The following is a 22,979-nucleotide window of genomic DNA, read 5'->3' as shown; positions in this document are numbered from 1 at the left end:
GATAATAATGATATGTTTTTTGATAAGATGTTCTTTATGTTTTACTTTATACTTCGTATATTGCTCCCTATTGCTTATTTACCATTCCAGGGCAATATCTGACCTGTAGACATCTGACTTCTCCTTCCTTGGAGGACCACCCTGCTGGCATGATATTCCATTGTGTTCTCATTGTATCCATTGTGCTTACAGCATTTCACTCATCTTTAAACTGAAAACAAAAACCAGCATTTACATTGTGCTTTTAATTTGGTAAAACATCTGAAGTCTCTTCGTTGAAGTGCTGCCAGACAAAATTTATCAGTACCCTACATAAGTGACAGCTGAACAGACAAGCAAAATCTTGGCCTAAAAGGTGGATTCTAATGAGATTACAAAAGCTGTAAGGTTTAGAGAAGAAATGCAAGGTGACTCAAGATATGGATGTTGAATGTGGGCACAGAGAATTGAGAGTGTGCATGAAAACAGGAAAGGGTAGGAGCAAAGAAATCTCAATATTGACAATTATTCTATCAGCGTTCTCCAGATACTCCTCCACTCAGATTTTCTTTTCCTTTCCCTTCCCTCTTTGCTATAATCCTTCACTAAGTGGTCCACATCACCTTCATTTTGTACGTGGTGTCACTCTTCTTCCTCACTGATGGCAAGCTTTTCTATTACTGACAGTATCATTGGTTTCATTGTCTCCTTCTGTCCCCCAGACTCAGCCATAGCACGGCTCATAGTTATTATTATTGGAGATAGTTTTCAGAACCCCAAGGTGTCACACACTGATGAGACTAAGTCTCATCAATTCCTCAATTTCATCTTCCCCTGCCTGCCTGATCCTAACAACCTCCTCTTCTTCACTTTCTTCCACAGAAAATCAGGCAAGTCAGCTTCTGCTAACAACAATTTCCAATGGCATTAATGCTTGCACCACTTACCCTAACCACTACAAGGTCTTCTTTCAACATTCTCCAGCACTGCCTCCTCCACCCTCCATGACATCCCATATTTCTGGGCCTGCCTCATGTCATCTGCCATAGAAACCTTACCCTTGGCTTTTATTTTTGTGTGTCTTTGGGTGTCACCAAACCCTCTCATTTTCTGTGGAACACAAATGTGAACGCAATTGAAACTGTACTGTCAGTTTGATAAAGAAGGGATATGTTGGATTAATGCAAATGGCTGCTTGATGATTAGCATGAGCTTGGTAGGCTGAAGGGCCTGCTTTTAATGTTATGTGACACTGTGATTATTATAACTTGCAGCTCATCCCATTTAAGATGCAATCTTTTAAAACTTTATTCATTACAAATGTATATGAAAATGCAGAACATTGCCTGGCTTGCTTTACCTTCATTGTGTTGTTTAGTCATTACATTTGTAGTGTTGTCCAGTAAGGCATTATATATACAAAGTGCCAATGTCACTCATGTGGCCTCTTTGAACAATACATCCTTATGGTGTTTGTAGGGCTGTTACACTGGGCCCAGTCACTCAGCGCTCGGTGTTGGCAGCTCCTTCTACCCTTCAGCACATACATGTGCAGCCTAGAACATGCTATGTGGCAGCCTTCCCTCACAGATATCTTGTCGCATCAGAAGGTCAATATGTTTCAAGAAGACCAATGTGTGTCTTTCAGGGAGCTGATGGCATTTGATGTTTGTCACAGTGTTCAGTCTTTTGTCTGCAGTGTAACTTTTCATCTGCAAACCCCTTGATGCATTTTTCAATTGTGCATCCTTCAATCTTCCTTGAACTTCTCTCCTCCTGGAATCTCCCTCTGTGCTTTCTATTCTTCCTAGGTGCCGTCCCATTAATTGCACTGCGCTTCCAAGTCTTACCTACCCATCTTCCATCTCACCTATCACCTGCCAGCTTGTACTTCATTCCCTCTCTCCACCTGGCTTCTGGCATTCCTTTCCATTCCTGATGAAGGGTCTCAGCCTGACATGTCAATTGTTTATTCCCCTCCAAAGGTGCTGCCTAACTTGTTGAGTTCGTCCAGCATTCATGTGTATTGCTTCAAAGTATGTTGCTTGATTCATGTAATATCTACAGTGCAGCCTGTGGATATAAGTTGTACCTAGCTCACTGTTATCGGCTAGCTACGTGTCCCCACATCCCACATGCCCAACTCCTGTTCCCCACCACCCTGTTCCCACCTCCATACAAGAACATGAAACATATAACAAGGGGCCGAGGTTCTATTTGGCTCTGTGTGTCTGCTCTGCCTTTATTAAGATCATAAACTATCTTTTATCTCACTATTATACCCCCGAGATGACCCCTTTTCAATCACCCCTACAACTAAAATATCTATTCAAGATTCCAGATTGTTTAATGTCATTTCCAAAACAATTGTTAGTCCAGATCTGATGTAGCACAAAACTCACAACATGATATAGCATATAATCGTAAAAAAAACATTTTAAAAATATAAATCTAGAAGATATACATACAGTAGATTGATTGTATGTCTATTAAGTGATGCTAGGCACAGGAGTGTCTGTACATAAGGTGACTCTGACAGGAAATGATAAGTCGTGAGGTAGGATGCGTTAGTGGGTGGAGGTATTGATCAGCTTTGCTGCTTAGGGAAAGTGACTGTTTTTGAGTCTGGTGGTCCTGGTGTGGAAGCTGCGTAGCCTCCTCCTTCATGGGAGTGGAACAAATAGTCCATGAGCAGGGTGGGTGGGATGATTCATGATATTACTCGCCCTTTTCTTGCACCTTTCTGTATATATGTCCTTGCTAGCTGGTGGGCTAGTGCAGGGCATGCATTGGGCAGTTTTAACTACCTGTTGTAAAGCGTTTCTGTTTGCCGTAGTGTAGCTTCCATACCATGCAGTGTTGCAGCATGTCAGGAACCTCTTTACAACACACCTGCAGAAGGACATGAGAACAGATGTGTGAAGTTCAGCTCTCTTCAGCCTCCTCAGAAAATAGAGGCATTGCCCTTCTTTCCTGATTGTTCTGGGACCATGAGAGGTTGTGGAGGATGTGTACTCCAGGAGAATTAATAATAGAGTTTAATATCCTCAGTGATTGAGCCTCCACAAAATCCCTGGGTAGAAGCTTCCAAAAATTTGTTAATCAAAGTATTGAATACAGGAATTCGGATGTTATGTTGAAGTTATATAAGACATGGTGAAGCCTAATTTGGAGTATTCTGAGCAGTTCTGCTCACCTACCTACAGGAAAAGGTATCAGTAAGACTGAAAGAGTACAGATAAAATTTACAAGGATGTTGCCAGGACTTGAGGACCTAAGTCATAGGGAAGGTTTGGATAGGATTTTATTCCCTAGAGTGTAGGAGAATAAGGGGAGATTTGATATAGGGTATAGAAATTATGAAGGCTATAGATAGGGTAAATGCAAGTAAGCTTTTTCCACTGAGGTTGGTTGAGACTAGAACAACAAGTCATAGATTAAGAGTGACTGCTAAAATATTTAAGGGAATCCAAGATGGAACTTCTTCACTCAGAGGGTGGTGAGAGCACAGAATGAGCTGCCAATAGAAGCAGTGGATGCGGGTTTGATCTCAAAGTTAAAGAGAAATTTGGGAAAGTAAATGGATAGGAGAGAAATGGAGGGCTCTGGTCCAAGTGCTGATCAATTGGACTCGTCAAAGTAATAGTTCATCATGGACTAGATGGGCCGAAGGGCCTCCTTCTGTGTTGTAGTGCTCCATGACTCTATGATCCTTTGGTAAAAAATAAATTCTCCATTTAGTTCTGAACAGCCAGCCCTTTATTGTGAAATTGGAAGAGACCCCAGGAAGTAATCTAGTGAATTTTAATTCCCTTATTCTCTCTCCCTCTCCCCCTCACCCCCTCTCCTTCCCTCTCCCCCTCCCCTCCTCTTCCCCCCTCTCTCCCCCTCCCCCTCTAGCCCTCCCCCTCCCCCTCTACCTCTCTCCCCGTCCCTCTCTCCCCCTTCCTCTCTACCCCTCCCCTCTCTCCCCCTCCCCTTCTCCCTCTCTCCCCTCCCCCTCCCCCTTTTTCTTTTTCTCTCACTCTCTCTCAGCCTATTCTCTTCATCCTCTTTGTTTGTCTGCCCCCTCTTTTTCTCACTCTGCTCTTTCTCTCGATGCCCCAGTCTGCTGCCAGTTTCTTCTTTCCCTTTAACCCCCTTTACTGCTCTTCTCCTACACATCCCTCCAACTCTGTGACTGTTTGCTCCTGCGTGCAGAATCTTGAAATGCTGCATAATTGTGTGAATCTTCCTCGGGTGTCTAATCTGTCTCCCACCACTCTTCTTCAGATCTGCTCAAAGCACTTTGTGAAGAGTGCTGGGAAATGTGATTAACTTCAAGTTGAGCATGGACATGATGAACTTTCTAAGCTCCAGGCTCCTGTGGTTCTATTATTACAGCTATTAAAGCTCTAATCCACACTTTCAGAATTTTGTGAATTGTCTTCTCCAACTATTTTGTGCAATCGCTTCATTCAATAATAGGCAAAGCATAGAGAAGGTGGCATTTTTTGTCATTGCCTGCTCAGAGGCTTGCATTTCTGCAGTCCCTTTCCTTGGTGCATTTCTGTAGTCTCCTCGCACTCAGTCTGCAACATCCTTGCAGCTCAGAGTGTTTTTTGGCCAGATGTTGGTTCTACTTCTTTCTGGAGCAGTCCACTAAGTCCTGTTCCTCCATTCTGTCACATGACTGTTATCTGGTAGCACTCACGTCCACTGTGATGAAGTGCTTTGAGAGATTGGTCATGACTAGAATTAACTCCTACCTGAGCAGGGACCTGGACCCAATGAAATTAACCCACTGCATTTATCACTGTTTCAACCAACACTTCCTAATTCCTAGAGAATCTTTAACAACTTCACTTGTGCTTTCAAATTCCCAATTACAAGTTCAACACTGTTTAATGTTGTTGGCCTCCTTCATCCCTGTGCCCTCGTTCTTAATTCCTTATACCTGCCAGTTTCTTGAGCCTCTCTCTGTAATAGGTGACTGGGTTGCCTTGCCTCTTGGAATATTCATCCTGGGACAACTTTAAATGGAAGGGGGAAAATATCCCTGCCTTTCAAAACCTTGTTACGATGCTCTTTCTTAACTCTTCCTTTCTTCTGATCCTGATTCCCTTTTGCTTCCTTTACAACCTGCTCTTTAATACAGATAGATAGAAATATACTTTATTGATCCCAAAGGAAATTACATTGTTACAGAAGCATTACAAGTGCACAGATGTAAAAATAGTAGAAGAGAAGTAAAAAAGAATAAAACGATAAGTTACCTTAGAAATAAGATGTACAAGATTTACAAATTCACAGTGATAAGATGGTAGTACGAGAATTACTGTAATATTATACAGAAACGGGAGCATATTCACACTGTCCAGATAAGAAATGATGGTAGTATTGCACAGGTTGTCCGTGATAGCAGGGTGTGGTAAACAGAGCTAAACAGAGTTTAAACAGAGCTCTGGTAAACAGGGATTATTAACAGTCTAACGGGGGGGGGGGGGTGGGGGGAGGGTCATCATTTCTCGGCTATAGAGCCTAAGGGCTGAGGGCAAGAATGACCTCATATAGTGCTCCTTGGAGCAGCACAGTCGTCTTAGTCTGTCCCTAAAAGTGTTCCTCAGTTCAGCCAAGGTGGCAGGCAGAAGGTGAGAAAATTTGTCCGGAAGTGCCAAGATTTTCCATAGGGTCCTTTGTTCTACCACAGACCACAATATTTCCAGTTTGACTCCTATAACAGAGCCAGCCTTTTTAATCAGTTTATCGAGCCTGTTAACATCACCTCTTTTAATGCCATAGGCCCAGCACACCACCGCATAGAAGATTGCACTGGTAAAAACAGACTGGTAGAAAATGTGAAGAGGAGGCATGCATACTCCAAAGGACCTCAGTCTCCTCAGGAAGCAAAGGCAACTCTGGCCCTTCTGGTACACAGCCTCTGTATTGGTGCTTCACTGAAGTCTGTCATCTACGTGCACGCCCACCACATCCACATCCTCACCATCAACAGCAACAGGGAGCACTGCAGGTTTGGTCTTCCTAAAGTCCATCACCATCTCCTTTGTCTTACTGATGTTGAGCTGCAGATGATTCAGCTTGCACAATTCAACAAAGTACTCCATCAGGGTCCTGTATTCATCCTCCTGTCCTCCCTTTATACACCAAACTATTGTTGAGTCATCAGAGAATTTCTGCCGATAGCGTGTATCTAAATTCTGAGGTATACAGGGTAAATAGGAAGGGAGCTAATGCAGTCTGCTGTGGGGCCCCATGCTGCTTATAGCCATGTCTAACACACAGCTCTGAAGCCGCATAAACTGTGGACTGCCAGTCAGCCAGTCCATTATCCAGCATACAATAGAAGTGCCAATCTGCATTGAACCTGCATATGTTACAACATTTTAAAAATGCAAAAGACATGCAAGCCACTGTCATTAAAGATTTCGGTTACCAACACAACCAGGGTGATATTTTTACCTGAGCAGACCATCAAGGTTTGTGAACTCCATCCGAGTAGTTTTATTTTACTTTAGAGGTACAGCACAGAACAGACCCTTCAAGCCCACTGAGCCATGCCCAGCAACTCACCGATTTAGTCTAGCCTAATCACAGAGCAGTTTACAGTGACCAATTAACCTACTGACCAATACATCTGTGGACTGTGGGAGGAAACCAAGGTACCTGGAGGAAACCTATGCACAAACAGGAAGAACATACAAACTTTCTTATGGAGGACGCTGGGCCTGAACTCTGAACTTCGACGCCCCAAGCTGTAATAGCGTCGTGCTAATTGCTACACTACAATGTCTAAATTATCTAAATTATGTGAATTTAGAATTTTTTAAAAAGATGTTGCGTTCTTTGCTCTCATTGCTTTTTGCAAGATCTTGTCATGTGCAAATTAGCTGGAGGTCTTTCCTTTGGCACAAAATTTGAGCTGTGCACAATTAAGATGGCTGCACACTAATGATAAAGTTTTTGGCTTGAATCTGCTCTTTCTTTCACAAGATTGGGTGGAATAGTGGCAGGAGCAGCTGGACAAGCTCGGTCTTTTTTAATTGATTACTTTGCTTGAGATAACTATTGTAACAAGAGCATCTGATTATAATTTGTTGTGCCATACAGGTTCACAGTGTCGCAGACAAGACCATTTATCTTGAGACACCGCAAGCTTATGTTATGAAAATAAAAATTCACAGCAGCATTTTCATAATGTGAAGTAAATTTCTTCTCCTGGGAATTGAAATCAAAGTAAATAATTCTTTTTGTATTGGAACATTAAAACCACCAGTTAGCTAATCGCTTCCTACAATGTAGTGACCAGTCTGCTAGAAATGTTAGAAAGAGGGAATGAATTTTCAGTGAAACATCCATTTCATGACCACAGGATGCACTATAGCCCAAAAAATGCATTTTGCTGTGTATTTACTGTTGTAAGCATGCTGTCTAATTTGCATGAATGAATCCACAAACATCAATTTTATAATAAAATAATCTATCTTGGTAGAGTTGTCTGAAGGATTAATATCGATTTTGAACAATGCAGAAAATGCCACTGTTCTTCTTTGAAGTGTTATGGGATCTCTAAAACCATCTAAATGGATATGATACTTGAAACATGAGGCATAAGAAAATTAAAAAGAAATCTGACCAGACTATATGGTACCCAAGCAAGTTCCGCCATTCAGTAAGGTTATGGCGTTCAAGAAGATCATATTAATGTAATACTCTGTTTTCTGGCACCCGTAGCCATTGATTGTCCAGCAAAAATCCATCTCACCTTGAATTTTCCTATTGAAACAGCATCCTCAGTTCTATGAGGCATAGGATTCCATTGTTTTACAACAATGAGGGAAGAATTCCCTCTACAGTTCAGTCTCAAATGGCCAAGCCCTTTTCCTTATATTGTGCCCGGTAGTTTTTGTCTTCCCCTGCCATTTCCACCCTCTCCCTAAAGGAAAGACAAGCTCATGACTTCTACCTTGTCAAATCCTATGGAATTACATGGTTCACTGAAACACTACCCATTCTTTTAAAGTGACACACACAATACGCTGGAGGAATCCAGCAGGTCAGGTAGCATCTATGGAAATTGATTAACCGTCAAAGATTCGGGCCGTTGGACTTAAGGACTGGAGAGGAAGGGGGAAGATGCCAGGATAAAAAAGTGGGGCGAGGGAAAGGAGGACTGGCTGGAAGGCTGTAGATGAAGCCAGGTAGGTAGGAAAGGTAAAGGTCTGGAGAGGAAGGAATCTGATAGGAGAGGAGAGTGGGAGAAAGGAAGAAGGAGGGACACCAGTGGGAGGAGATAGGCAGGTGAGAAATGTAAGAGGCCAGTGGGGAATGGAAGGGGTAGGGGAAAAGAAAAGAGAAAATTACCAGGAGAAATCAATGTTCATGCCGTCAAGTTGGAGGCTACCTAGACAATATAAGGTGTTACTCCTCCCCAAGAGAGGCCTCATCATGCCAAAAGAGGAGGCCATGGATCGATATGTTGGAACTGGAAAGGGGATAGGAATTAAAATGGTTGGCCACCGGGAAATTCCGATTTGGCAGATGCAGCAGAGGTGCTTGAAAAAGCTCTCCCCCAACTTATGTTGGGTCTCACCATTGTAGAGGAGGCTGCATCGGGAGCACTGGATACAATACACAACTCCAACAGATTGGCACGTGAAATGTTACCTCACCTGGAAGGACTGTTTAGCGCCCTGAATGGAGGTGAGGGAGGCTGTGAATGGGCAAATGTAGCATTTCTGCTGCTGGCAGGGATAAGTGCCAGGTGGGAGAAAAGGGAATCACGAAGGGAAAGCAGAGAGTTGGCGGGGGGTGGGAGGTGGGGAGAAGTAATAATTGCATTTAGTGGCAAGATCCCATTGAAGATGGCAGAAGTTGTGGAGAACATTGTTTTGGATGAGGAGGCTTGTGGGTGGTGGTAGATGAGGACAAGAGCAGGAAGATAGGTTAAGTGCAGATGTCTGGGAAATGGAGGAGATGCCACAAAGCATGTGCCCATTCTCCTTAATTCTTCCCTGTTGGATAACTCTAGTATTTGAGAAATCAATCTAATGAACATCAATGTCAGCAAGACCAAGGAACTGATTGTAGATTTCAGGAGAGGAAAACCAGAGGTCCATGAGCCGGTCCTCATCAGAGGATCAGAAGTGGAGAGAGTTAGCAACTTTAGGTGTTATTATTTCAAGCACCTGTCCTGGGCCCAGCACATAAATGCAATTGTAAAGAAAGCATGCCAGCGCCTCAACTTCCTTAGGAGTCTGCAGAGATTCAGCATGACATCAAAAACTTTGACAAACTTCTACAGATGTGCACTGGAGAGTGTATTGACTGGCTGCATGATGGCCTGGTATGCAAACACCAAAATCCTACAAAAGTTAGTGGATTCTGCCCAGTATATCATGGGTAATGCCCTCCCAACCATTGAACGCTGATGAAACATGAAACGCTGTCGTAGAAAATCAGCATCCATCATCAGAGATCCTCACCACCCAGGCCATGCTCTTTTCTCTCTGCCGCCATCAGGTAGAAGATGCAAGAGCCTCAGGACTTGCACCACCAAGTGCAAGAACAGTTACTACCCCTCAACTAGCAGGCTCTTGAACAAAAGTGGATAAATACCCTCACTTGCCCCATCATTCAGATGTTCTCACAACCAATGATCTCCCTTTAAGGACTCTTTATCTTGTTATCTCATGTTCTCATTATTTATTGCTATTTACATTTGCACAGTTTGTTGTCTTCTGCATTCTAGTTGATCTTTCATTGATCCTGTTATAGTTACTATTCTATAGATTTGCTGAGTATGCCCATAGGAAAACGAATCTCAGAGTTGTATGTGGTGACATATATGTACCCTGGTAATACTTTGGACTTTATCTCCTGCAATGCTATCAAGACAGGTATATCCTAAAATAAAAGGAACAAAGCTATTTTCCTCAGTAACACACACAAAATGCTGGAAGAATTCAGCAAGTCAGGCAGCAATTTTTCTGGGTATATCTCAGGAGGTCTCACCAAAACCTTATACTGTGGCTGTAAGAGCTCCTTGCTCTTGTGTACTCTATCTGCCTTACTTTAAAAGCCAAATAATGAGAACCAACAGATTTCTCTTAGCACTGATATGTAATAGTAACACTATTTAACTAATATTTTACTTTTCTACTGTTCCTACCAAAATGGGTAACCTCACATTGTCTCCTTGTCTGCCATCTGTTCACCACCTACTTAACCTGTCTACTCAAGATGAATGTTTTACTTAGAGAATGGTTGAATGATGCAATAGACCCATTCATGTTTTACTTGCATTTTCTTAGGCATATGCATTTCTGTATAATAGATAGTATCATAATTGCTCCACTACAGAAGTAAGTGGATATGAATATTATTTATATATTGCATTTTTGCTTAAACCACATTAGTTAAAGCAATGTCATACAGACATTGCTATACTAAATTTTCTATCCCGAGGCATATGTAATATCTGGGCAACCAGAGTTGTGTAAATGCCAGGGTCCTGACAATCAGTACTTACTGTATAATTTTTAAACACCTTTTAAATTGTCTGCCTGCTTGATGGTTTATATGTTCCTTCTCAACCTTTAACCCACCTCAAGTCATTAGTTTTTCCATCTAGGGCTTTCGCTGCACTCTTTCTCCTTAGAGTGACCTTAAGTTGTAGTCTTGGCCATAGGTGAAACTCTGAAAGAGCTTAGGGAGCTGGCGACTGCCACACCACTGCAACATCACAGTAGAAAGTCTTCATCAAGATGACAGTCTTTGTATAGTGGCAATATTTTCCCAGATGAGGATGTATTATCATCACACTCTGGGGACAAGCATGTCATCGCAGCGATGGATTCCTGAGGGGGGAGGGGGCGTAGTAGATCAGAGTACCGTACCATCTTTGGGATGAAGCCGTAAGTGGGGGACCTACAGAAAGATTTTTTAAAATACTGGTTTGCACTTGTGTGCAACCACATCGTGCTTAGAGCGAACAGTTTGTAAAATAGTGTCAATTGCGAGTGTTTGTGTTCGAAAAGCAGTGACTTTTGTCATGGATAAATCAGAATCAGGTTCATTATCACTAGCATGTGTCGTGAAATTTAACTTAGCCGCAACAGTACAATGCAATACGTAATCATATAAAAAGAAAAAATAAGTTAATTACAGTAGTGTATATATATGTACAGATATATAGTTAGATTAAAAGTTAGTCAGTCCATCAGTGGGTGCCGTCCCGAATCCAGGGTTGGTGGCTATGGCACCTCCATCTTCTTTGATCTTGCGCTCTTTTTCTGGCCTCAGCATAACTCAACCCAGTCCATTGCCTCACATTATCATACCAAGTGGTTCGCTGCCTTCCTCTTTCCCTCTTTCCTTCTATCATCCCTTCCAATAACAATTTCTGCAGTCCACCACCTCTTAACAAATGACCGGCATATTCCTGCTCCCTTTTCTGCATATTTTTCAGCAACTCCTTTTCTCTCCTCCCTCTCTTCAACATTTCCATATTACTGACCTTCATCACCCATCTAATTTTCTGCATTCTCCTTAAACACCACATTTCAAATGCCTCTAGTTGTCGTTGCGCTTCCTTGCTTAAGGTCCACGATTCGACTCCATACAACAGACTGCTCCAGACGTAGCATTTCCAAATTCTACAATGCAGCCCAAGGTCCAACTTCTTGCCACACAGCACGTCACTTAGGCTTCAGAACATTGATCTTGCAATCTCAATTCTTCGTCTAATTTCTGTATCACATTTCCCATCCTCTGAGACCATCTGTTCCAAATACACAAACTTCTTGACTTGCTCTATGCTATGCCGTTAATTTTGATACTGATTTTGGGGATTTCTTTCTTCGTGATACCACCATCATCTTCGTCTTTGCAGCATTTATTTGCATTCCAAATCGTTCACCTTCAGCATTTATCTTATCTACTATTCTGAGTAACTCGTTCTCAGTCTCAGCTAACAACGCTGAATCATCTGCATGCCTCAAGTTGTTCACCGTCACTCCACCAATTTGGACACCAGCTTTCAAATTGGTGGTGTCCAAGCTGGTGTCTAAAAGTTAGATAAATAGTTAATTAAAAATAGTACAATGTTAGCTTTGGTCCACACCGGACACTCACCTCTCACCTATGGCTCCAAGTAGCCGTTTACGCGTAACAGTGGCCACACCCCAGTACACTGCTTCGAAAGGTGGGTTAAACCGGGTGAATATAGCCAACTGGTCTCATACCCTGGCGAGATAGGGACATATCTCATAGTCATAGTCATAGTCATAGTCTTATTTTATTGATCCCGGGGGAAATTGGTTTTCGTTACAGTTGTACCATAAATAATAAATAGTAATAGAACCATAAATAGTTAAATAGTAATATGTAAATTATGCCAGTAAATTATGAAATAAGTCCAGGACCAGCCTATCGGCTCAGGGTGTCTGACCCTCCAAGGGAGGAGTTGTAAAGTTTGATGGCCACAGGCAGGAATGACTTCCTATGATGCTCTGTGCTGCATCTCGGAGGAATGAGTCTCTGGCTGAATGTACTCCTGTGCCCACCCAGTACATTATGTAGTGGATGGGAGACATTGACCAAGATGGCATGCAATTTAGACAGCATCCTCTTTTCAGACACCACTGTGAGGGAGTCCAGTTCCATCCCCACAACATCACTGGCCTTACGAATGAGTTTGTTGACTCTGTTAGTGTCTGCTACCCTCAGCCTGCTGCCCCAGCACACAACAGCAAACATGATAGCACTGGCCACTACAGACTCGTAGGACATCCTCAGCATCGTCCGGCAGATGTTAAAGGACCTCAGTCTCCTCAGGAAATAGAGACGGCTCTGACCCTTCTTGTAGACAGCCTCAGTGTTCCTAGACCAGTCCAGTTTATTGTCAATTCGTATCCCCAGGTATTTGTAATCCTCCACCATGTCCACACTGACCCCCTGGATGGAAACGGGGGTCACCGGTACCTTAGCTCTCCTCAGGTCTACCACCAGCTCCTTAGCCTTTTTCACATTAAGCTGCAGATAATTCTGCTTACACCATGTGACAAAGTTTCCTACCATAGCCCTGTACTCAACCTCATCTCCCTTGCTGATGCATCCAACTATGGCAGAGTCATCAGAAAACTTCTGAAGATGACAAGACTCTGTGCAGTAGTTGAAGTCCGAGGTGTAAATGGTGAAGAGAAAGGGAGACAAGACAGTCCCCTGTGGAGCCCCAGTGCTGCTGATCACTCTGTCGGACACACAGTGTTGCAAGCACACGTACTGTGGTCTGCCAGTCAGGTAATCAAGAATCCATGATACCAGGGAAGCATCCACCTGCATCGCTGTCAGCTTCTCCCCCAGCAGAGCAGGGCGGATGGTGTTGAATGCATTGGAGGAGTCAAAAAGCATGACCCTCACAGTGCTCACTGGCTTGTCCAGGTGAGTGTAGACACAGGTCAGCAGGTAGACGATGGCATCCTCAACTCCTAGTCGGGGTTGGTAGGGGAACTGGAGGGGATCTAAGTGTGGCCTGACCATAGGCCAGAGCAGCTCCAGAACAAGTCTCTCCAGGGTCTTCATGATGTGGGAGGTCAATGCCACCATACAATGTAGTCATTGAGGCCGCTGGGACGCGGTGTCTTCGGCACAGGGACAAGGCAGGATGTCTTCCACAGTACAGGAACCCTCCGGAGCCTCAGGCTCATGTTGAATACATGGCGAAGTACTCCACATAGCTGAGGGGCGCAGGCTTTGAGCTGACACCATCCGGTCCTGCAGCCTTGCTTGGTTTGAGACGTATCAATTGTCTTCTCACCTGTTCAGCTGTGAAGCCCACCATGGTGGTTTCGTGTGGGGGAGGGGTATAGTCATGAGAACAGGGTGGGGGACTGTGAGGAGGGGTAGGAGGGGAGAGTGGAATATGCGTTGGTTGGGGGCCGACAATAGATGGCTCATGTGGGGGATGGGCAGGGGTCACAATATCAAATCTGTTAAAGAACAGGTTAAGTTCATTGGCCCTGTCCACACTGCCTTCAGCTCCTCTGTTGCTAGTTTGCCGAAACCCAATGATGGTCCTCATCCCCCTCCAGACCTCTCTCTTGTTGTTCTGCTGGAGTTTCCACTCAAGCTTCCTCCTGTACCTGTCTTTAGCCTCCCTGATCCTGGCTTTCAGGTCCCTCTGTATTGCCCTCAGTTCCTCCCTATTTCCATCTCTAAATGCCCTCTTTTTAGCGTTCAGGATGTCCTTAATGTCCTTTGTTACCCATGGCTTGTTATTTGAATAACAAAGGACGGTTCTTGTCAGAACATTGCAGTCCACACAGAAGTTGATGTAATCAGTGATGCACTCTGTGAGCCCATCAATATCCTCTCATGTGGTTCACAGAGTGCCTGCCAGTCTGTCACCTCAAAACAACCCTGGAGCGCCTCATAAGCCTCCTCTGACCATTTTCTCACTGTCCTCGAGGTTGCAGGTTTACTCTTCATCAGAGGCACGTAGCAGGGTTTTAGATGCACCAGGTTGTGATCTGACCTTCCCAGTGGGGGGAGGGGGGAGGGGGGAGGAGCTGTATACATCCTTAACGTTAGCGTACATCAATCCTGAGTCCTCTCCCCTCTGGTTGTACAGCTCACATACTGCATGAAGTTGGGCAGTGTTCTAGCCATGGTAACCTGGTTGAAGTCACCCGAGATGGTAATGAGGGCACTCGGGTGCTGGGTTTATAATCTGGCTATGACGGTGTAAATGATGTTACGCGCCAACGTCGGGTTGGCAGAGGGAGGGATGTACACACATATCTGACGTAGCATATGAAGTCAGCTTGGACATTCTGGGCAGATGAGATCCACATTGGGATTCAATGTCCAGGAAGGCAGTTCTGCAATGCTATGTGGAGTGCGAAAGGCATGATGAAGCACGAAAGGAGTCATACTCGGTTACTGCAACCAAGGAAGACCCCAGGTGTGACATTTATTTGTACCACTGGACCCAGACTTCCAATGTCGAGAGAATGGAACTGCCCCACTGTAACAGCTTCTCCACTTTAAAAGCTCTCTCGCACAGGTTTCCAGTCATCATCGGATATAATGGACAACCATCAGCAGCATTGATCGTGTTCTAATTTGTTCTGTATTTCATTTCAGTACATCTTTTGTGACTCAGTTAAACAATAGTTTGTCTTTTTTATATAGTTTTTAACCATGAAACTTCAGTTAATTGCAGCTGCCGCCTAATTGGGCCAAAATGTTTGTTTTCATTGACTATGTTTTATGTTTTCTCTTCCATTCCCAGGATGTCTCAGTACCTTCTGCATTTCCCTCTGTTTATTTTCTCTGCCATGAAAAGAGTTTTGTAAATATGAGTTGCAGTAATTATCAAATACGGATAACGTAGGATAGGCACTGCGTACGAGAAAATCAGAGGGAAAAAGATGGGCTAACACTTGAGCTTTTTTGTTGACTTGACGAGTGTGATCTAATATGCAGTCATTTTATTTCCAACATTTGTACCATTTGTTCTTTATTTATCTTGACTCCCAGAATACCTAAGATAAGTGATCTCAAAATGGTGTGAAGGAGCTGAACCACTAAATAGAATTGAAATAATAGAACCATTGAAGCTTGCAATATTAATTGCTAAATATCTCCACCAGTATTAGTTCGGCCTCTGTGCATTTGTAACCTCCTCTAAGCAAGTTTTGGCAGTGGTATAATTGATAAACTACAAGATCAGGAACAATCTAAAATCCCAAGCAGGTTTATTTTCAAAAACTTTCTAATTGCTTGAGATTTGCTGTTCAATAATGTAATTAACTGTCCAGAGCAGAAGCAAAGCATGTCTCAAAGTTCAAAGTAAATTTATTCTAAAAATACATCACCGAAGATTCTATTTCTTGTGGGCATTCACAGTAAATACAAGAAACACAATAGAATTAATGAAAGGAGGATGGACCAATGTGCAAAAGACAATAATGGAGAAATGAATAATACAAAAATAAGCAATATATATCAAGAATATGAGAATAAAAAGTCCTTGAAAATGAATCCATAGTTTGTTGGAACAATTCAGTGATGGGGCGAGAGAAGTTGAGTGAAGTTACGCCCTCTAGTTTAAGAGCCTGATAGCTGAGGGATAAGAACTGTTCTTGAACCTGCTGGTGTAAGTCCTGAGGCTCCTGTACCTTCTTCCTAATGGCAGCAACAAGAGGTGAGCATGGCCTGGATGGTGGGGTCTTTGATGATGGATGCTGCTTTTCTGCAACAGTGTCCAGGTGGATGTGCTTAATGGTGGCGAGGGCTTTAACCATGATGGACTGGGCCATATTCACTAATTTTTGTAGGGTTTTCTGTTCAAGGGTGTTGGTGTTTCAAAACTGTATGTCTAGTTGCCAAATTGGCAAGCATGCCATTTTGAGGGATTTGATTCTGGAAAGGTAGCAGTCATTGGTAAAAGGGTCAGGCGAGCAAGGGAGGAGAAAATGCATGTTCGGGCCACCGAATGTGAGCAACCTCCAGTGGCCTGGTCAGGCAGTGTGCAATATGTGACCCAAAGAAAGTGGGGGGTGGGGGGGGAGTGAGCTTGTATTCAATTAGGAGTGGAGGATACAGGGAAGATTCTTTGGTAGTTGGAATTCCTCACCAAGCATAAACACTGACAAATGACCAGTTGTGCCAGATGGACTGTTCCTGCCAGTTTCAAATAATAATTCATAAAACTTACTTGAAACAAAGACAAGTGAGTGTTTGAGTTCCTGCACTAATACATCCTGTATGCCACTCTTCTGTGAGTTTTTAACTGGATTGGATTCCCAGTTCTTTCATTTGATGGGGCCTGACAAATTCTGTATGTTTCATCCTCCGCAACATAAATCCTCTCCAACCAGGTGAAATGATTTGGAAATTTAACTCCAGTGCAACAAATCATCTCAAATAAGGCAAAGGGTTGGATGGAGCAGAGATGGAGTGATGGTCTGTCTCTTCTATTTATTCAAAATCAAATATCAATTCCACCTTATTCTCGTTTAACTGTATCTTATCTCTTCAGCTCACTTGCAAATTAGAGTTTTTTAAAATTTCAAGAATAAACTTTACTCATAACAAGAAAATATATACAATGGAAGAAACAGTGTAAAAAAATCTTTTGCATTCATGGTTGTTACATTCAGTAGTGAAGAACTTCTTTTTACAAAGCACAAACATAGCACTGTTTTCACTCACGTGATTCTCTGAGGTGATATGCCTTTACATTTTTCAAGGGACTTCCCCACCCAACTCCACCCCTCCATGTGTGGTTCCAGAAGGACCCTAGACTGTGGACCTTCTCCACAGTGGCTTAGAATGTGATTTAAAAAAAATAGACCTTATTCATAATAACACAAATATATATACAGAGGAAGTAACTGTACAAGAAGTTCTTTTACGTTCAGACGTGTCACATGCAGTGTGTAACCCTTTAAAGAAAGAAAAACACTGATATTTGCCCCTCATGTGGCTCCCTGAGGTAATACCCCTTTCATTGTCTGAGGATGATTGTTTGACTTAGCCCCTCCATCTTTAGTTGCAGAAAGACCCTGCACTGTATTTCTTTCCCACAGAACCTTACCATTGACTGCACCAAGATTCAGTGCACCCCTTAGTATGTACTTCTACCAGTCTGCAGCATTCCCTTATGATATTTCACAGTGCTGGAAGAGCGACCAGTTCTGGGCAGACCAAAAGACATCCTTCACTAAGTTGATGTCTGTCTCGGTTGTGTGTCCCTGGGACCAGCCAGTAGATCAGATGGTCCACTGATATGCAGCTGCTTGGGATGAATTGTGATACAGATCCTTTCATCCTTCCCTACACTCTCTTAACAAATTTGCAGTCTATGAAGAGGTGGGTGAGCATCTCTTCCCCACTTCAGCCATTCTGAGAGCAGCACAAATTAGGGCTGATATGTTGTCTGTGCAGGAAGGCTGTGACTGTGAGGGCCCCTCTCACCACCAGACTAGTGAGGTCTTTGTGCTTGTTAGTGAGTTATGACCACGAGGCATTCTGCCAGATGATTTGAACAGCGTGCTCAGGAAACCACCCCACCGTATCCAAAGAGTCCCTGTCCCACTGTGTCTGCAGGATGTTAAGTGCTGACCACTGCTTGATGGATATGGTCAAAGGTGTTTGCTTGACAGAAGTCTTCCACAAAGGGCAGGAGCAACATCTGGCTGACTGGGACGTTGCACAGTTACAGGCCAGGCCTATTTTCTTCAAAACCAGGGACAGGTAGAACCTTCGAACATTGTGGCATTTGGTGCCCATACACTTTGGATCCACGCACACTCTGGATAAAGCCACACACAAAGGTGGTCACAGATGAAGGCAACATTGGGTACAATTTTGCTCCCATTCTCTAGGTGCTTGTGCAGTGTGATCCAACAATTTAAGCTCCTTAAAGCCTGTTTGCTAACTCTCTGCAGGGAAATGTAGTTACCTGTTGATAGGAAAACAGGTGCTCCTTAAATCTGAGGTAGCAGTATATTCTACTTCAAGGAGTTCAATATTTAGCAGCTGGATAATATTGTGCTAATACTTGGTGAACAATACTTCATTCTAGACCTCATTATAGCATAGAGATGTACAGAGATCACTGACTGCACAGTTAGCCACAGGTATGAAGCTTTCTTCCTCTTTATATTATTGCTCTTCTTTAGGTCAATTGGCCCTTTGCCACGCAGAAGCTGGGTGCAAATGTCAATAGCAAGTGCGATGGTGAGAGCTTGACAAAATGGTTTTGACTTGACAAAATTAATCTCTGGAGTAAGACAATGTTGTTTATTTTTTCAAAGCTTTCATTCGGTCAGAGGTTCCTGATAACATAACTTTGCCCTCTTCTCCATCACTCTTGATTCTGAGTAATGTTTTACACCTTGGTCCTCATTCCTTACAGCTTTCCAACATGGTTTAGTCAGTAGTGCCATCACTTCCAAGTCAGAAGACATTGAAACAGTGTTGCATTGTCAAAGTCAAAATCAAATTTATTGTCAAATGCACAAGTGCCTGTAAGCACAGGTGCAATGGGAAACTTGCTGCAGCATTACGGGCACATGGCATCATATAAGCAGCATTCAAAGTTCAAAGTAAACTTATTATTAAAGTGTGTAGATATATTATTATCAAAGTATGTGTGTGTGTGTGTGTGTGTATATATACGCTATTATCACCATATACAGCCCTGAGATTCATTTTCTTGCAGGCATACTCAGCACATCCATTTAATGATAACCAGAGCTGACTCATTGGACCGAATGGCCTAATTCTGCTCCTGTGTCTTATAACAGAATCAGTGAAAGACTCACCAACTTGAGCATTCATCCAGTGTGCGAAAGACAACAAACTGCACAAATACAAAAAGAAAGAACTAATAATAATAAATAAGAAAAAAACATTTTTACAGGGAAGAGCACAGTTAGAACAAATCCCCCCCAAAAAAATGTGCATTGTAGTGCAAAGTGATCAAAGTGGGCATAGTGTTGCCATACGAAAGTAGTAATTGGGGTTGTGCTAGAACCATTGTACCTGTTCTTGAACCTGGTGGTATGGCGTTTCAGAGTAATGTACCTCCTACCAGAAGGCATGGCCTGAATAGTAGGAATCTTTCGATGATGTTACATTATAGAGGTAGTGTGTCATTTGGATACCACTGATGGTGGGGAGGGATGTGTCTGTGATGTATTGGGCTGAATTCACTACTCTCTGCAGCTTTATACTTTCCTGCACATTTGAATGGCTAAACCTATACCATGATGCAACCTGTTAGAGTAATCATATATTGAAATAAACATTAAATCATTAAATGTCTGTTTCCTAACCAAATTATCTTTTGAAGAACAAGTGGGAAGTTCTCTCCAATGTCTTGACCAGTATTTATTTCTCAGTCAGCCTCAGAAGAAGGAAATATTATCTGGTCATTGTTGTAATGCTATTGACAAAGCAGTTGTCATGCTTATTACAATCAAAAGTTTCTTAAGTTTCAGAGCGGCATGGGAGTGAGAGAACAAAAGGAATGGGTGTGATAGGACGCAAACCAAAGTTATCAAAATAGCAATTTCTTTCAAAAATGGCAATTAAAGACAAATGATAAAAATAGAAATAAATTCACACAGAAAGGAAAGAAAATCTGCAGATACTGGAAATCTGAAACACACACAAAATACTGGAGGAACTCAGCAAGCCAGGCAGCATCTATGTAAAAAAGTACAGTCGATGCTTCGGCCCAAAACATCAACTGTACTTTTTCCATAGATGCTACCTGGCCTGCTGAGTTCCTCTAGTATTTTGGTGTGTTGTTCACACAGAAAGGCATAGCCACGTCTGTGATGGTAGAGAAAGAAAGTGGATTATTGTCAGTCTGGAGTCCCAGTGGCGTGGTACAGTACAGCAATGGGCAGAACGAAGGCAAAATGCCAGAAATTGGAGTTCATTTCCCACTACTGTCTGTAAGAAGTTTATAAGTCCTTACCATGACTGAGTGGGTTTTCTCTGGGTGCTCCAGTTTCCTCCCACACTCCAAAAGTTGACGAGTTAAAGCTGCTAAATTGGGGCATGGTATGTTGGCGCCAGAAGTACAGTGACACTTGGAAGTCTGCCCTCTGCACATTCTCAGCCTGTATTGGTCACTGACATAAATGAGGCATTTCACTGTATATTTCAATGTTTCAATGTGCATGTGACAAATAATAAAGCTAACCTTTTATTTTCACTACTTGCAATGTGCCCAGATGGAAGATGTATTGCTGTTCCGAGAGTTTATGATCAGCATTGTTGGAGCAGTGTTGGAAGTTGAAGACAGAAAGGGCAGAGTGGGAATGGGAGACACAGTTCAATTCAGATGATAGGCAATGGGGAGCTCAGGGCAGATGGTGGCATTTTGCAAAGCAGTTACCACTCCACATTTGGTTTCTGCACCAGATACAGTACTATAGTTAGAAGAGTGCAAGTCCTTTACACTGATGAATCCTTTTGTTCCTGGTTGGTGGAAATGGAAGAGGTAAGCGGGCAGCAATTGCACAACCCAATTGCACCCTCTCCATGCCCACTCTATCTAGGACTTTCATTATTCTTGCTAAGAGTTTATTATTTCATCTTTTTGAAAATGCTTATGATTTTCCAAAGCATATTATGATCAAAGGCTATGCGAGATGCTTTAGAAGTGCAACTCTTTCTTGTTACCTCCATGCTTTTGACCACGGCCCTCCAAATAAAACGTGAATTGACCCTTTATAGCTCACTGGATGATCTCTTGGTTATCAGCCAGATACTAAATTATATTTTTTATATTCCATATACAATAATTTTTTATAGTCAATAAGGAGATGCATTCAAAGAAAGTGAAATGCCTCATTATTTATTCATAAGACACTGTAAATTCTTCTCTTGGGTCCTTTTCATTAGTGTCCTGAGGTTAATCATTCATTCCTGGAGATCTTAGTAAAGCCTTAGATCATCATCAATCCTATCACACAACACCATTCTGATCAGAGGAGAAGGCTATAGTTCACAGTGTCGCACACTGCCTAGCAGCTGAGTAAACTATTCAAGTTTTCAAGCCTCAGTTTGCAATGGCACATCTGGTTAACTTAACAGCAAAAAAACACTGCAAATGAAGTGATAACAAATATTAAACTCTTCCAAGACTGAAGAAACTTGAATTCAATTATACCCCCTCAGCTGCTATTTTCTGTGATACTCCTGTAGATGGGTCCTAATTTATAGCATTTTTAAAAATAAGCAACTATTTTCTCAAATTTTAAGACTTCCCACTTGTGTTCATATTGGCAGTCAAATTTCCTTAAATTAACTATGTAATCCAGCCCTGAACCAGATCAAAAATTAGTTTAAAAACGCAAACACGAGGAAATCTGCAGATGCTGGAAATTCAAGCAACACACACAAAATGCTGGTGGAATGTAGCAGGCCAGGCAGCATCTATAGGAAGAGGTGCAGTCGATGTTTCGGGCCGAGACCCTTCATCAGGTCTCAGCCCGAAATGTCGACTGTACCTCTTCCTATAGATGCTGCCTGGCCTGCTGCATTCCACCAGCATTTTGTGTGTGTTGCTTCAAAAATTAGTTGCTGGGTTGGAGAACAAAGGGATCAGTTGTTATGTTTAAAATTCAGCTTTCCTTGTACTCAAAATCCAATCTTTTTCCACTGGTAGGAAACAACCGCACGTCAAGCTGGATAGCATTTCAATGCACTCCCTTGTATCCTTCCCATTCCCTTGCACTTGGCCCATTAAATGCACAGAGTGAACTCCTGACAGGATCCTTGACACCCAGAGGGAGGCAGAAAGGTTGAGAGGCATAGCTTTTGCAGAAGGCTTAGAATCATAGGGGTGCCAAAGTAGCTTGGCAGAAATTGGGAAAGGGCTGAGGGGAAGACTTTCAAATGGGGTAAAACCCATCACAAAACACCCTTCTTTCCCAAGGGATTCTCTAGAACAGAGGTTCCCAACCCTTTTCATGCAAAGGACCCCTACCTTTAACTGAGTGCTCTATGAACCCCAGGTTGGGAACCCCTACTCTAGACAGTCACTGCTGGTTTACCATTTGGGATTAAGAAAAACCATGGATGGAAAATAGAAACTCTTCCCTCCCACTATCCCACCTTATTCCAATTTTAAAGTCAAAGTAACTTTATTATTAAAGTATATATGTCACCATATACTACCTTGAGATTCATTTTCTTGCAGGCATTTACAGGAAAATAAAGAAATCTAGTAGAATTTATGAAAACTATACATAAGCAGAGACTGACAACCAATGCGCAAATGAAGACAAATTATGCAAATACAAAAATACTGAGAGTATGAGTTGTATAGTCCCTGAATGTGAGTCTATAGGTTATAGAATCAGTTCAGAGTTGAGATGAGTGAAGTTATCGATGCCAGTTCAGAATATTGATTGGTTGTAAGGTAATTTACTGACAATCCTGTCAGTGCAAGCAGTTTTCTTTCTCTCAAT

General features: G+C 42.6%; 1 protein-coding gene across 9 annotated transcripts in view; it reads left to right on the top strand.

The window, feature by feature from the left end:
- Positions 1–22,979, top strand: part of LOC140199358 (partitioning defective 3 homolog B-like) — a 1,206,993-nt gene that overhangs the window by 916,797 nt on the left and 267,217 nt on the right. The window contains exon 21 of one of the 9 annotated variants that reach the window (XM_072261300.1): positions 5,761–5,950. The exons of the other annotated variants lie outside the window; for them this stretch is intronic. Within the exon in view, the coding sequence (XP_072117401.1) occupies positions 5,761–5,797 (37 nt within the window). The 3' untranslated portion in view covers positions 5,798–5,950. Of the gene's footprint in view, positions 1–5,760; positions 5,951–22,979 lie in introns of those variants that run through there. 9 annotated transcript variants of the gene reach the window in all.

The sequence above is a fragment of the Mobula birostris genome, chromosome 6, assembly GCF_030028105.1.
Source record: "Mobula birostris isolate sMobBir1 chromosome 6, sMobBir1.hap1, whole genome shotgun sequence".
Classification (NCBI taxonomy): Eukaryota; Metazoa; Chordata; class Chondrichthyes; order Myliobatiformes; family Myliobatidae; genus Mobula; species Mobula birostris.
The sequence above is the reverse complement of the archived record's forward strand: the minus strand, read 5'-3'. Positions and strand labels throughout refer to the sequence as shown.